Source organism: Pseudonaja textilis, chromosome 3, assembly GCF_049901715.1.
Source record: "Pseudonaja textilis isolate UNSWEBS1 chromosome 3, rPseTex1.2, whole genome shotgun sequence".
NCBI lineage: Eukaryota > Metazoa > Chordata > Lepidosauria > Squamata > Elapidae > Pseudonaja > Pseudonaja textilis.
The window spans coordinates 48,692,319-48,707,132 of NC_141992.1; the positions used below are offsets into that span (position 1 = coordinate 48,692,319).

General features: G+C 39.8%; 1 protein-coding gene across 1 annotated transcript in view; it reads left to right on the forward strand.

Annotated features, from left to right (window-relative positions):
• Positions 1-14,814, forward strand: part of NUDT3 (nudix hydrolase 3) — a 28,522-nt gene that overhangs the window by 6,825 nt on the left and 6,883 nt on the right. The window contains exon 2 of the mRNA XM_026719969.2: positions 13,483-13,593. Coding sequence (XP_026575754.1) covers positions 13,483-13,593 — 111 coding nt within the window. The remainder of the gene's footprint in view (positions 1-13,482; positions 13,594-14,814) is intronic.

The following is a 14,814-nucleotide window of genomic DNA, read 5'->3' on the forward strand; positions in this document are numbered from 1 at the left end:
TACTCCTACTAGGCATCTGTTGCACTTCAGTTGGCGTGAATAGGTAATACATACTGAATGCTGTGAACAGGCAAGCATTTACAGAAAGAAATGATCTTAAATTTTATATGATAAGTTATAACTCTCAGAGAAACACGTGACTGAGCAAATTTGGCACTTTAAAAATAAGGGTCAGTGTATCAATTTTAGTTGATAGTCTTTTTTAGCTACAAATCTGTTTAAAAAATTCTTGCAAATGAACATGATAATAAATTTGAGTTTCTCTCAACTGGAGAGCCTTTGTTGTGGGGAGGCATTTTAGGTATTTTATATTGTGGATTTTTAATATTGTAAGCTACCTGGAGTCACAGTGTGTGAATTGACAGATATATGTTTGTTTAATAAATAATCTAGTAATAATGCTTAATAAGTGATGATAAGTCACCTATAATAAATGACCTGCCTCCACAATAAAAAAGCAACCAGCATTATTATTATTATTATTATTATTATTATTATTATTATTATTATTATTATTATTATTATTATTTAAATTACTAAAATCATTTAACGAAGGGCCAGAGAGAACAGATTGGTCTTCAGGATTTATAATGAAGTAACCAGATAATCTCTTAATGAACACCTTTTCTAGAGGTAGACCCTCCGCAGAGAAGAGGTCCTCTACCTTGTAATAATTAACAGCTTTTAGAAGTGAGCAACAGAAAATGTACAGTGCAATATAATCCTTATACCAAGGCAGGTTCAAGATTTTCCTAACAATGTCTGATATCTGAACAAAGATGCTTAATGGTCTACTTTGCAGTATGGATTGATCATTGAGCTTTTTGTGGAAAACTTATTGTGTGTACTTTAAATGCAAAATATCTTTTGGTAATAGGTAAGATTTCTCAGGTGGCACATTAGGTTTTATATACTGTCCCCTGAAATAGGTGAACTAATGTGCCAATTATTATATCTTTTAGGTACCTGTTAAAAACTATACCTCTATCCAGGCCATCTTTGTATGAATACTGCTTGGTTTTTGTTTGTTTCTCCCCCTCATTTCTACTCTCTCTGAGCACATGCATGTATTTATACTGTATTATAAAATAATTATTGTGTTGGTAATTGGTAAATTGTATAAAATATATTTGTATATATTGTAAATTATATTTTACAGCAGATGTAAAGTCATCTGACTTGGTTCAAAATAATGCCTTTCAGTTGTTAATAATGAAATTCTACAGATCAGCTTGTGGAACACTGAAGGTTTTGGATTTATTTCATTGTTTTAAAACATGGTAGTGAAATCATTAAGATAATTGATTGTAGGCATATTTCAGGTTCCTTAATAATATCTTTCTAGAAAAACTGATATGGCTCAGAATGGAGGAATTGATAATCTTTCAAACAACTGCCCAAATAGTTGTCCCATAGCATTGGCTGATTGTTTTTTCTAGAATCATTTTTTCCCAGGTCTTCAGCTGGATCAAATGTATTTTCAGACTCAAACTATCTTTTGCTAACTTCTTTTCATTCATTAAATTCGATGCTATTTCTTCAGTTTTGGAGATTAATCTATTGACAGAAAGATGGACAGGGACTTGAGCCTCTTTCCTTAATCTTTTCAATATATTAAGTTAGAAAGAAATACTTTTGTTAGTATTATGTGTAGCACACAAGTACAGAAGTACATAGTAGTACAGAAATGCCAGACATGATATTCATTTACTTTGGGATGAATAGGTGCTAACATACTTATCTTACTGCATTTAACAAACTCTTAATATTTGTGTTACCATAGTATTGTGCATTTAAATAGAAATGTTAGCATTATCAGGCTCTACATACTAGCTTTGTGAAGTTAATAAATGTTCACCATAAACAGAGATGTGCTCTTTGTATTTTGCACTTGGATAATGGCCTGCATAAGATAGCATTTCAGGAATGTTAATGCTTTGGAAAAATTTCCAACCCTAGATTGTATGCTAGGAAACACTACACTCTGTGTATACCTCAAACACAAGCCAAATGACTCTTTTTTATTTCTTTTTAAGACACTATTTTAGCAGCACATAATTTTTTCAGAGTTTCTTCTATTTTACGTTCATATAATGAGAAACTTCATCATGCAGCAAGAGAATAAAATTCTGTGTATGTCTCAGAAGCTTGCTTTTTCTAGTTTGTTTCAAATATTAAAAATGCATGCTGAGAATTTGGGAGCAAACAGTTGCTCTTATGGTACAAGTGTATCAGGATACTTTTGAATCCTCAGTGTTCTTCTGCAGTCTTCATTAATTGTTTAGATGCAAAAGTCAGATAGTTGTGTTCCCACTTTTCCACATTGAATGTGTCACTTCCACATTAAAACATTTAATGTTAATTTTGGTAATTTTTATATCATACTTAGTTTCATAACATAGGAAAACTAAGATTTTCATTCCTTGCACTATTTTTAGTCCTTGCCAGTGAATTTACAAATACCATAATTCAGTAAGTATCACTATCCTTACTAAACTATATAGAGTAACTGTTTCAGTGTATGAAAAAATTGAAAGGAAAGCAAAATGATGGTAATGTAAGTAATATTGATTTGATAGGCTTTATTTGGCTAGGAAAAAAACAATTTCTGCAGGTAAAAAGTGTTCTGACTCTTTTAAACACTTAGTCTTAGATAACCACCTCCACCCTATGTGGCTCTCTGAGCATATGAAAATACAGTTAATTCACTGTTAAACAGCCCAGGAATGGTATGAAAAATCTTACATTTCCAGTTAGCAATTTTTATTGTTAAGAAATTGAAAATACTTGAACAGTTGAAATCAAAGCAAGATCTGGAAAGATTAAAAAAAATATGTTAGAACTGGCCCCATACTGACCAGATCTGCAAAATATAAAACCCAAATCAATGCAAAGGATGTGCCAAAAAGTGTGGTTGATGCTGGACTACCTCCAGGTTACAGTACAGCTTTGCTTATACAGCAGTGGTGTGTGCATGAAAGACTTGCCAAGAGGAAACCTTTTCTCCAATCTCATCACAGAAGTCATTGTCTAAACTATGCAAAACAAAATCTTGATAAGCCTGAAACATTCTGGAATGAAATGCTTTGGATTGATGAAACTAAAGTTCAGTTGTTTGGCAACAGCCACAAAGAATAGATTTGGAAAGGAAAAGTGAAGCATTTAAAACTTGCCAACAGCTTGTTATGTGCAGGATGGCTTTATTATGGGATTTGTGTGGCAGCTGCTGGAATAAGAAATACTGTGTAATAAATTTGGCTAAATATCGATATATATAAAAGTTATAAATATATATAAATTAATGTGAGGTGCGTGAAGACATAATGATCTAAAACATATCTCCAAATCAACCTTGAAATATTTATTGGAAAGAAAGATAAATCTTTTGAAATGAAATACACATTTCCCAGACGTGAATATTATTGAAAATCTGCTGGGTGAAAGTTTCTGTCAGTACTTCATTTAAACACTTGAGCAGGATGCCTAAATGTTGTCATGCAACTGTATATGTGCCACATAGCTATGTTTGATTTTTAAGTAATACCTTAATTTTTAGATGTTGACCCTCGGTAGCATTAGAAGATCATTACATTACATAAAACGTATTATGGAAGTATTTAATTTCATTATCAAGTGTTAAAGAATTTTAAGAGTTTGAGAGATTTTCCCATAGAATGACCTGTTCCCATTAAGATTGGGTGGTTTCCGAGAAGAAAGCTCCCTTTCTTACTTTGCCTACGAAGAACTATTTGCAAAGTAGTTGTAAACTTTCTCATTTTCCCTTTTTAATTCTGTTGCTGACAATTGTATTTCATAGTATCCGAATTTGAGCTTCCCAGCAGATTTCACAGAAAGGAAGCAAAAAGAGTAGTTACAGAGTTAAAGTGTGTAGCGAATAAATTGAATTCATTTCTTCTCTCATGATGATAGATAAAACTGTTTGAAGAATGCAGCAGATTTTCACCTTTAGCCAGGAAAGGCTTCTTTATTATTTTAGTAAGTAGAAGAACCTTAGAGCTATGAACCTTTTTTTCTGTTAAACTATGTCATGTGCAACTGGATTTTTATAGAGGTTTTAATCCATATTTTCACTCTGACATTTGATCCTTTTGTTGACAGATCATGAAAATGCACTTAGTCTTAGGATATAAATCCTGACTCTGCTCTCCAAAAGTCATTTGAGCAGTTTACTCAGGTTGTATAAATAATAGGACAAAACTGTCTCTTCTCCATGCTGCAACGAGAGTCCAGGAATGGGATATGACTCCTTCCGCTGATGTCATAGAGCTGAGTCTGCCACTCTAAAAAGCCAGCCCCTTGTTGGCTCACCATATTTTTGACTCAGCTGCTTGTCTTTGAGCCTTGTCTCTGGAAGGAGTCTTATTGAGCTAAAAAGAGAGTTTAGAAAATAGCAATTTCTGTAGCAAGGATTGTAGCCTTCTTACTGCCCCTGGGGCTTCGGTTGAGATTTAACACCAGGAGAGTGGGGATCCGCTCTCCTGCAGTGCCGAGGCTTTGGCGCTTCCTCGCTGAGGGACTGTGGACTCGGGGAGCATTCTGCTGAGCCTCCCACGCAGCCCCAAAGATAGTGGAGACTTGCCATTCTGCTGCTAATCTAGCCACTTTGCAGCTGATTCCGGAGCTCAGTTCTGCTGCTTCACAGCTATTCCTGGCTATTCCTGACCGCTCAGGACCTGGTACGTGCCTAAGGAGTGAGGGAGGTAGTGAGGCCATCCAAGGGCTACTGCACGTGGCGGGTGGCCATTTTGAAAGTCAAGTGGCCATTTTGTCTTTTTTTAAAAAGCGAACATTAATTGGGCCTCACAGCTTCCACAGCTCACCTGGCCGATGCTACAGGCAGCACTAACACAGGGGAAGCTCACAGCTCCTCTTGGGCCTGCCCTGTTTGTGGAATGGAGAGGGAAGTCACCCAGTCAGATGCCAAGGGCATGGAAGAAGCCCAATGTTGTCAAGCCCCTATGAGGAAGAAAAGAAGAGAAAGAGGCCATTCTTCAAATAGAGATGCTGCAGCTGAGATCAGGGCCAAGGCCCTGGTTCCCAAAACGACTTCCAAATCAGAGCTCAGGGCTGAGAAGGGAAGGCAACAGCTTTGGAAAAGCAGTTTGCAAAAACTTTGGGACAGATGAGGGACCAGATCCGGCAGGCTTCTCAGTCAGGGCAGGTGCAGGTTTGCCCAGAGGTTTCTATGGGGGGGGGGAGAATAATGCTCCCAGCTTTGCTAGCCGCCTTTTAGCTTGGTCTCCAGAGAGGGAGGAAGAAGAGCTTTTACCCCAGGATCTAAGCAGATCAGGGCCCTCCTCTAGACAGGCAGCCTGGGACTCCGGTCCCTCTTTCCCCATAGGTCAAATGATCCAAAGGGGGGATAGGCCTAGGCCTGAGGCAACCTATACTCCCACTGCTGCAGGCTTACATCCAGGGAACAGACCTGATGATGACAGAGAAATGGTCTCAGTGGCCATAAGGCAGGGCCTGGCTGAGAGGTTTCAACAACTCCTATGCCCACTAGGGGGAAGACAGTCCTTGTTCCCTAATTTGTCCCAAGGGGTCTGTTCATCCCACAAAGGCCTTCCCAGACAACAGTTCAGTTTCCAGCCTACCCAATCAGATTGGGGCAAGAATGAGGAGAGTGATTATACCAATCCTTCTAAACTCCTCATTCTGAGGAGGAGGAAGGTGAGATCAGACATCCTTATTTGTCTGAGGGGGGGAGAGCAGACATCCTAATTTGTCTGTGAGGAGGAGGAATTTAGATCTGATCAACCTCCCTCAGCAGCGGTCTTTAAACCTTTATTTAAACCGCTCTTGCACAGAGCTTTGGTCACAGCTCAGCTAACTCCTGAGGAGGTGGCTCCAGAACCACAGGTGGCCTCTTCTAGCCACAGTGACTCTCTGTTCTCCAAGCCAGTGGTTATACAGAGGTACTCCCTTCTCCGCTGATATTCCTTGATTCAGTGAAGGGTCAGGGCCTTGCCCTTCATCAAATGACAGGTGATTTTATAACGTGGGCCCTGCCTTGGCCAACACCCTGCTAGTGCCTTCAGTGGATGCCCCAATGGTAGCCTCATTCTCTTCATCAGGCACCCCCACTGAGCCAGAGAATGTGCTTAAGGCGGCTGACAAAAACTCAGAGCAAACACTCAAGCGGACCCACCAGGCAGCAACCTGGGCTGTCTGGGCATCTATGGCGGCTTCGTTTTTCACGATACCATCACTGCACTGGCTACACCAGCTGCAAGAGAGGCTCCTGGCCACTGATTTCAGGGCACATCAAGATCTCAACAAGATAATTGCGGTGGCAGAATTCACGGCAGACGCTACATTGAATTCAGCCAAGTTTGCTTCCAGGGCCAGGGCCTCCTCAGTGGTGGCCAGACGGTTCCTTTGGCTGTGAAATTGGCAGTCCAATTCACACCATAAATGGAAGTTGGTGTTGGCCCCATGCGCTGGAGAAAGGCTGTTCGGCGATGCTCTAGAGCCATACTTGGTAGAAACCAAGGACAAGAGGAAGATCCTCTCCTCAGTGGGGAAGAGATCGGAATATTGCCTCTTCCTTCAGACCTGAATCCACCGCTCGATTCTCCAGGGGCCAGAGGGCATTTCCTCTTTGCTAAGAACAATGTCCTGAGGCTTCAGGCAGGCAACAACAGGCTCCCGGTAAATGGCCCTTTCGAGGGGGAGGAGGTCATTCATTCCAACACTGGAAGTGAATGCCCCATTTTATCCCCCATTGGAGGCCATTTGGCTTTCTTCGCCTCCAGGTGAGTGGAGTCAACATCAGACTCCTGGATGCTTAAGACAGTGAGGTCGGGCCTCCCGCTTGAGTTCCTTTCTCCACCCCCACAATTTTTTGTTCTCTGCCCTACATCTAGGGACAGCTCCCTCATGGAATCGGCCATTCAATATCTTTTTGACATATGAGCATACAGCTGGTTCCACTGGATCAACGAGGGCGAGGCTTCTACTCTCACCTCTTCGTGATCCTAAGGCCTCGGGGATGGTGAGCCATCCTTGACCTTAAGTCCTAAACATTTATCCCATACAGGTGTTTTAAGATGCAGACCTTGCATTGCATACCAGAGAACATTCGGGAGGGCAACCTCCTCTCCTCCATTGACCTCATGGAGGCTTACCTCCATATCCCTATCTGGCCTCATCACTGCCAGTTTCTCCATTTCTGTTACTGTTCTGTTAATGAACATTTCCAGTACTGGACTTCCCCTTCAGTCTTTCGTCCGCCCCCAAGGTCTTCACAAAAATCTTGGCAGCATTGGCAGCTACTCTTTGAGCTATACCAGTGAGGGTCCAGTGCTACCTGGACGACATCCTGATCCAGTCACAGTCAATCCACTCTGCCCATCATGACTTTCACATCACATTGCAGTGTCTACGAGACCACGACTTTTCGATCAATCTCAAGAAAAGCCACCTCTCCCCAATGACCAGGCTTCTTCATCTCGGTGTGATCATCGATACATCACACTGTGAGGTTTTTCTCTCCCCAGAACGTGGGGAGAGCCTCAACGACTTCATCCTCCAGATTCAATGGCAGCGCACTGTTCCCTTGTCTCACCTGTTTCAATTCCTGGGGAAGATGATTTCATGCATTGGCATTGTCCCGTGGTCCCGCCCTCATACCTGGGCACTTCGATCAGGGTTCAGGTCCCACCACAGTTCCTTCAGTCCTTCAGGTGGTGGCAATCTCAGGCAGTTTGGTGGGGTCATCCCTTCAAGGAACCACAGAATCCTGCTCACCACAGATGCCAGTCTTCATGGCTGGGGAGCCCATCTGTCCGGTGAGATAGCTCAACGGAGTTGGTCTGAGGTAGACAGGGCATGCCCCATAAATTGGCTAGAACTCAGGGCCATCTTCCTAGCCCTGAAACACTTCCAGGACAGGGTGGCGGGTGCCATGTTTTGGTCATGATGGACAATGTGGCCGCAAAGGCCCATGTCAACAGGCAAAGGGGGACCAGGTCCAGGGCCTTGATGAGAGAGTAAGAGCACCTGGGGAGATTGGCATAGAGACACCTTCTATCTATCAGGGTGGACCACATTTCAGGGGTCGACAATATTCAGGCCGACTGGTTGAGTCGCTCAAGAGTCGCTCAATCGGAGTGGAGTCTCCACCCTTCATTGTTTCTGGCTTTGTCCCACAGGTTTGGAACTCCAGCAGTAGATCTCTTTGCCATTCCTCAAAATGCTCAGGTAAGCAGATTCTTCACCAGGTTTCCGACCCAGGGAGCGGAGGGGACCAATGTGCTTTGGAGTAACTGGCCTCCAGGGCTCCTCTACGTCTTTCCTGCTCTTCTGATCATTCTGGCCATAATTCGGAAGTTGTTAGAGAAAAGGCAGAGCTAATTCTCCTGGCACCCTATTGGCCCAGGAGACCCTGGTTCGCAGATCTGGTGAATCTCTCTGTAGATCAGCCAGGGAGGATCCCAGCCAACAGTATCATCAGGGAGCCTTGCTCTACACGGACCCTCAGTGGTTCTGCTTAGCCATTTGGTGCTTGAGCAGCAATCTATGAGGAATTCCAACTTCCCTGACAGGGTGATTGATACTATACAGGCTTCCCGAAAACCTTCCACTACGCACATCTACAATGCTACCTGGAAGGTCTTCTGTTCCTGGTGCACTAAATCGGCATGAGACCTCTCTTCAGCATCTGTTTCAGGGGTGTTAATGTTTCTTCAAGATGAGCTTGATCAGGGAGTCTCACCTAACACTCTTCTCTGTCAGGTAGCGGCTTTGTCTTCAGTTCTATCCTGGGAAGGTTATGCTTCCTTATCCCATCATCCTTCAATGTGCGGGTTCTTGAGGGGTGCGGCTAACCTTCGATCTCCAGTTGTACATAGATTTCCCACATGGGACCTCCCTAAAGTTTTGCAGGCTCTTATGGGTTCCCCATTTGAGCCCCTTAGATCAGTGTCTCTCCAATTGATGACCATCAAGGTGTTTTTTTCTAGTGGCCATTACCTCGGCCAGGAGAGTGTCGGAACTAGCAGCTCTCTCCATCAGACAGGATCTGTGTGTTTTCCATGAGAACAGGGTGGCTCTAAGGTTAGATCCTACGTTTGTTCCTAAAATAAACTCTTGGTTTCACCGAGCACAAGACATAGTGTTACCAGATTTCTGCCCCAGGCCACAACATGAGTTGGAGCACAAGTGGCATACGTTGGATGTAAGGCAGGCCCTTCAGATCTACATCAAGCGGACGGCTGCTTTTCGAAAATCAGAGGCCATGTTTGTGTCATTTCATCCCACATCCTTGGGGAACAAGGTGGCTCCATCGACAATTGGTAGGTGGATTAGAACATGCATCTCCAAAGCCTACCAAACTTTGTCCCTGCTGTTCCCAAGAACATCATGGCTCACTCCACTGGAAGTGCTGCTACTTCTGCTGCCTGGACTTCTCAGGCGTCGCTGGAGGAAATCTCCAGAGATACCTGGGCGTCTCCTTTGCCGTTTATACAGCATTATCGCCTGGATTCCTTCACTTCGGCTGAGGCCTCGTTTGGAAGGAGGGTGCTTCAGAAGGTGGTACCACAGTTGGAGTGATTGAACCAGACGTTGGTCCTCCCATGGACACGCAGGCTTTGGTATGTCCCATTCCTGGGCTCTCGTTCCAGTGTGGATGAGAATGGGCATTGGTATAATTACCTGAGAACGCTCTTTCTATCTACACTGCAAGAGAGTCCTACCCCACCCTTATACATCTGGTCCTGATGGAGGGGTGTGTATTTTTTCGTATTAATGATACATGCATAAGACATGCTTTTAGTGGTATGCTGTTTGGGAATGTGAACATTCATACAATTTTGTTTTTAGATGGTGCTGTATTGTTTGTGAACCTGAATATTTACAGCAAAGGTTAATCTGAAAATTAATGTCTCATTGGCCAAGATAATTGTATCCATCAAGTAAATGAAATGCACAATAGCCACATTTGTTTTTACAAATGATGAAAAACTGGAACATGTAAATGAATTTATGCATCTTATAGGAAGTAGAAAAATGAATGGATAAATTTTAAGACAAAGTTGGGTAGAAAGGTGATAATTAACATGTAGTTTGTTGCAAAATAGGAATATTTGCTTTTTAAAAAGTTTTTAAAATCATGCTTCTGCATCATTTTATATATGGAAGTGAGAGCTGAGTATTCAGGAAAAATATAGAAATAAACTGAATCCAATAAAGAATAGGCTACTTAGGTGTTTGGGTAAGCAGAACTGACAATGAACAGTTGCTGAATTACTATGGACTGAATACAAAAGTGAATGGCCAATATGAAAAAGGTAGGTTGAGGTAGTTTGGTTATGTAGAGAGAGGGAATGAAGATTAAATAACAGATTAAAGTACATGAAGATATTTTAGATGTATAGAAATCACTAATAAAAATCACCTTATAATGCTGTATTTATTAATATAAAAATAATATAATATTATTCTGTAAAATTTTATGAAATATTTACCAAAGAAAAATATTACTTCATTTTTAGATTATTATATGATATTGAGTCATTGCCAACTAATTACTATGTAGGTTTTTTTAAAAAATTACAATCTGTCCCTAACCTGGACTTTCAAGTTTTTTTTTAATATTATGGTATTTATTTGAATGTCTTTTCCAAGACTCTCGTGATTGTTCTACCAAGTGCTAGTCTGTGACATAGAGGCAGTCCTTTATTTATAACAGTTTGTTTAGTGACAGTTGAAAGTTACAATAGCACTAAAAAATGTTACTTATGACTGTTTTTCAGTTATGACCTTTGCAACATCCCCAGGATCATATGGTCAAATACTTGGCAACTGACTCATATTTATGACTATTGATATGTCCCAAGGTCATATGACCCCCTTTTATGACCCAAAAGTGTTTTTTAAAGAGGCAGCTAGACTTTCTTCACCTTTGGAACAACCATGACCTGGGTGACTCAGACTCTATAGACATTCCCCTTTTATGATCTCTGACAAGCAAGTCCTTTACTGTTGATTGATCCTAAAAGGCAGAAACTGTTCACCACTTCAGTATCTTCATTGTCAGTTCTAAGCGGGTTATTTTATCTGTTGTCATTAGTTGAGTCTTCATATTTAATTCTGCTAGTATTGTTTTTTCACTGTGCTGCTTAATTTTGTTACTAGAGATTGCAGATAGTTTCAATTATCAGGATAGTTATCAGCATAACATAGGTTATTGATGTTTCTTTCTACAATTTTAAGACTATGTTCATCTTCTTGCAAGTTTCTGTTAATTATATATTGAGTTTACAAGTGTATCTATATTTGTTGTGTTTTTTTGTAAATCTAGAGCTGGTATGCTTATTAACCATATTCTGTAGCTACCTAAGTTTCTCATGAGGACAATGAGACATTCAGGATTCTCCTTTTTTCTAAGCACATTCCATAGCGTGATGTGATTGACATAATCAAAGGTCTTTCTGTAATCAATGAAACACATAGTGACTTATTTTTTGTATTCTTTGGCTTTCTTAAAGCTTGAAGTAGCAATAATGTCTTGTGTTCCTTTGCCTTTTCTAAAGCCAGAACATCTGTCATTTTTCCCATATAAAGCTCTAATCTGCATTGGATAATCCTAAGCATTATTTTTCTAGTATGTGAAATTAAAGATATTGCAGAATAGTTTGCATATTCCATTACATCTCATTTTTTAATATTGAAATGTAGGTTGATCTCTTCCAAACTGTTGACCACTGTATCATTCTCTAGATTTGCTAGCATAGCTTGGTTATAATCTTTATTGTTGTTTCCCATATTTTTGTGGATATTATTGTAGCCTTCCAATTTAGTAATGACCAGAGTGCTAATTTAACTTCAAGTACAAGTACAACTGGTAGTACATTCTTAAAAGTAGGGAATATTTTCTAGAGTATCTTATATGTTGACTTATCTGTTCTAGTGTATTGAAATGCACTCTTTCCATTGTTGTTTGGTCATCTTTGAACTGGTTCCTATCTGTCCTTGGTACTCTTTGGCATACCATTTTGAGCCTTCTCTTGAGTTCAGAGATCTTTTCCTTGTTTTTCCTTGTCTGTTTCCATCTTGTACAGTATATTTTTACAGACGTTGAAATACTGCTTGTCTTTTTAAACAGCTCTCTGAAACCCATTGTTCTTTTCTGAGATTTATGTCTTCTCCTTTGCAATTTCCAGTTTGTTCTGCATCTAGTTTGCTTTCTTATGTCCTTCATTCTTATCTCATTCCTTCTTAATCACTTTAAGTGCTTTCCACAATTCCTCTGGTTCTCTATGTGAGATTCAGGACTTCAAAGTAATTCCTGATGTTCTTCTTGAAATTGGTGGGTATATGTTCAAGATCATAATGTGGAAATTGATTGTTTTGTTCTGTTTTAGCTTATCAAGGAAGATGAGCAGTTTGTGATCTGTTCCATAGTCCTTTTCACAACAGTTATTTATTTTCTCATTAATAGAAAAAACCTGTTAGTTTTTTAAATGTTTGTGGTATTTTTTATTTAATTAACCACCGAGAATCATTGACAGATGTATGGCTATAGAAAATGAATGAATTAATGAGTGAACGAATTAATGAATTTCAGTAGTTTTAATGCTTTCTACTTGGCTCTTTAGAACAATGGCATATGCATGAATTCAGCTTGGCTTTTGTTTATTTAATTTAAGCATATTCTTGGAGTATCGTAACCATGGTTGGCTACAAAATATTTGCAAATGCTACTTTTTTCAAAACTCCATCCTTTGCTATTGTTATAGTCCATAGTATATGTGCCTTTGATGATTGGCAGGTTCTGTGTCACCCTTTTACATTGAGTCTTTGGGAGAAGCAAGGTATGCATATATACAGACAGAGGGGGGAAGATATTTGTCATAGTTGGCAGACGTCTGAAACATTTTTATAATTGTTTTGTTAAAAACTTTATCTCATGCCTTAAAGCTAGTTCTTAAAGGAAATTTAATGTTTGCTTATTTCTGTTTTCAAATAAGTTTGGTGTTTTAATATTCTTAACAGAGTAGCTTGTGGCATTTTCTGTTTCTGACTTTTTTGATTGTATATTTCAATCAATCCACTTTAATCTTATTTTACAGATTATTATTATGGGGAAAGACGAGGAAAAGGGACTCTGTATGTATGCCACTTTGAGTTACTTATAAAGTAATAAGGGTGGAATAAAAAACCTGATGATTCAGGGCCAGTTTCTTTCTCCCAACCTGCTTACCGGGTTTTGTGGGGAATATAGCAGGAGGAAGTAGTATTGTATGTTCACCACCTTGAATTATTTACAAATGCAATAAAGATGGATATAAGTGAGTAAATAAATATAATCTCCACTCTCTGTCTTTATCTAAGCACAGATGGACTTAGAATACTCTCTGGAACTGAAAAAAAAATACATAGCAGGATACCATCTTGTAATTGTAGAATTGTGTAAAGTATAAACATGTACACAAGCTCTGTTGTTATTTATAGGTGCTGTTAGTTAGCAGTAGTCGTCATCCTGACAGATGGATTGTCCCTGGAGGAGGAATGGAGCCTGAAGAGGAACCTAGTGTGGCTGCTGTGCGGGAAGTTTGTGAAGAGGTATGTTTTCAAATTCTGCTTGGATCCAAAATTGTCTATTCTTTCTATTCATTCCTTTCACATTCAAAATTGTCCAAATATTAATTGTATAGTACTGATAGTGATCAAGTTACAAGTTCATATAATAACTGGTCAAAAATTTACAATGGCACTTGAAAAAAGTGTCTTATGACCATTTTTCAGACTTATGACTGTTGCAGCATCCCCTTGGTCACATGATCCAAATTCAGATATTTGGCATTGGTTCAAATTTATGATTGTTGCAGTGTCCTGGAGTCATGTGGTCACCTTTTGCAACCTTCTGAGAAGCAAAGTCAATAGGAAAGCCAGATTCATTTAACAACCATGTTCCTAAGTTAATCACTGCAGTGATTCACTTAATTGTAACAAGAAAGATTGTAAAATGGGGCAAAACTCACTTAACAACAGCTTTGCTGGCTGGGAAATTCTGGGAGTTGAAGTTCACCAGGCTTAAAGTTGCTAAGGTTGGAGACCCCTGCCCTAATATTCTGCATGCATAAACACACCAAAACGTGCCTACTGTCCCTGTCCTATTGTTCCTTTTTTTCTTATTCATATCCATTTCATGTATTTATAACCATGTTTATACTTATACCTGTTATCTAATAATTGTTTGACAAAATAAATAAATAAAATAAAAATAAAATATATTGTTTTCATGACAATTGCCTATAGAAGAGGAGGAAAATCCATTTATCTTGAAAAATCACAAAATAATTTGCTTTGGTATACTTTTGTGATACTTTATAAATGTGACCCTCTTCAAATTTAGCTTAACTTGTCATCTAGTCCTTTTAAGAAATAAAAATTGCCAGCAATTTTATATCCGAGGAGAATTAGACTGTAGGGCATGGGACCAGTTTCTTTAAAAAAAGTGCATCTCCCCTTTTATATCTACTCATCTCTTCTGGTCCAGCAGGATGGGCATGTTACACGTGCTTTACGCTAAAAAGAAAAGAAGACTAATATTGTTAGTAGACAGGCAGTTTAGTGAACTTATCTAGAAATTGCTTCTGCCACCACTGCCAGCATGTTACTATAGGAATCTAGGATAATTTGCCACAGCCAGCTAACCACTGCTAGCTCGCCACTGCCAACTCACCTCTGCCAACTTGCTGCCAAGTTGCCGCAGAACAGCTCCACATGACCAACTCACCACAGGGACATCGCCACACATAGCCAGAGGCAAAGCCATTGGGC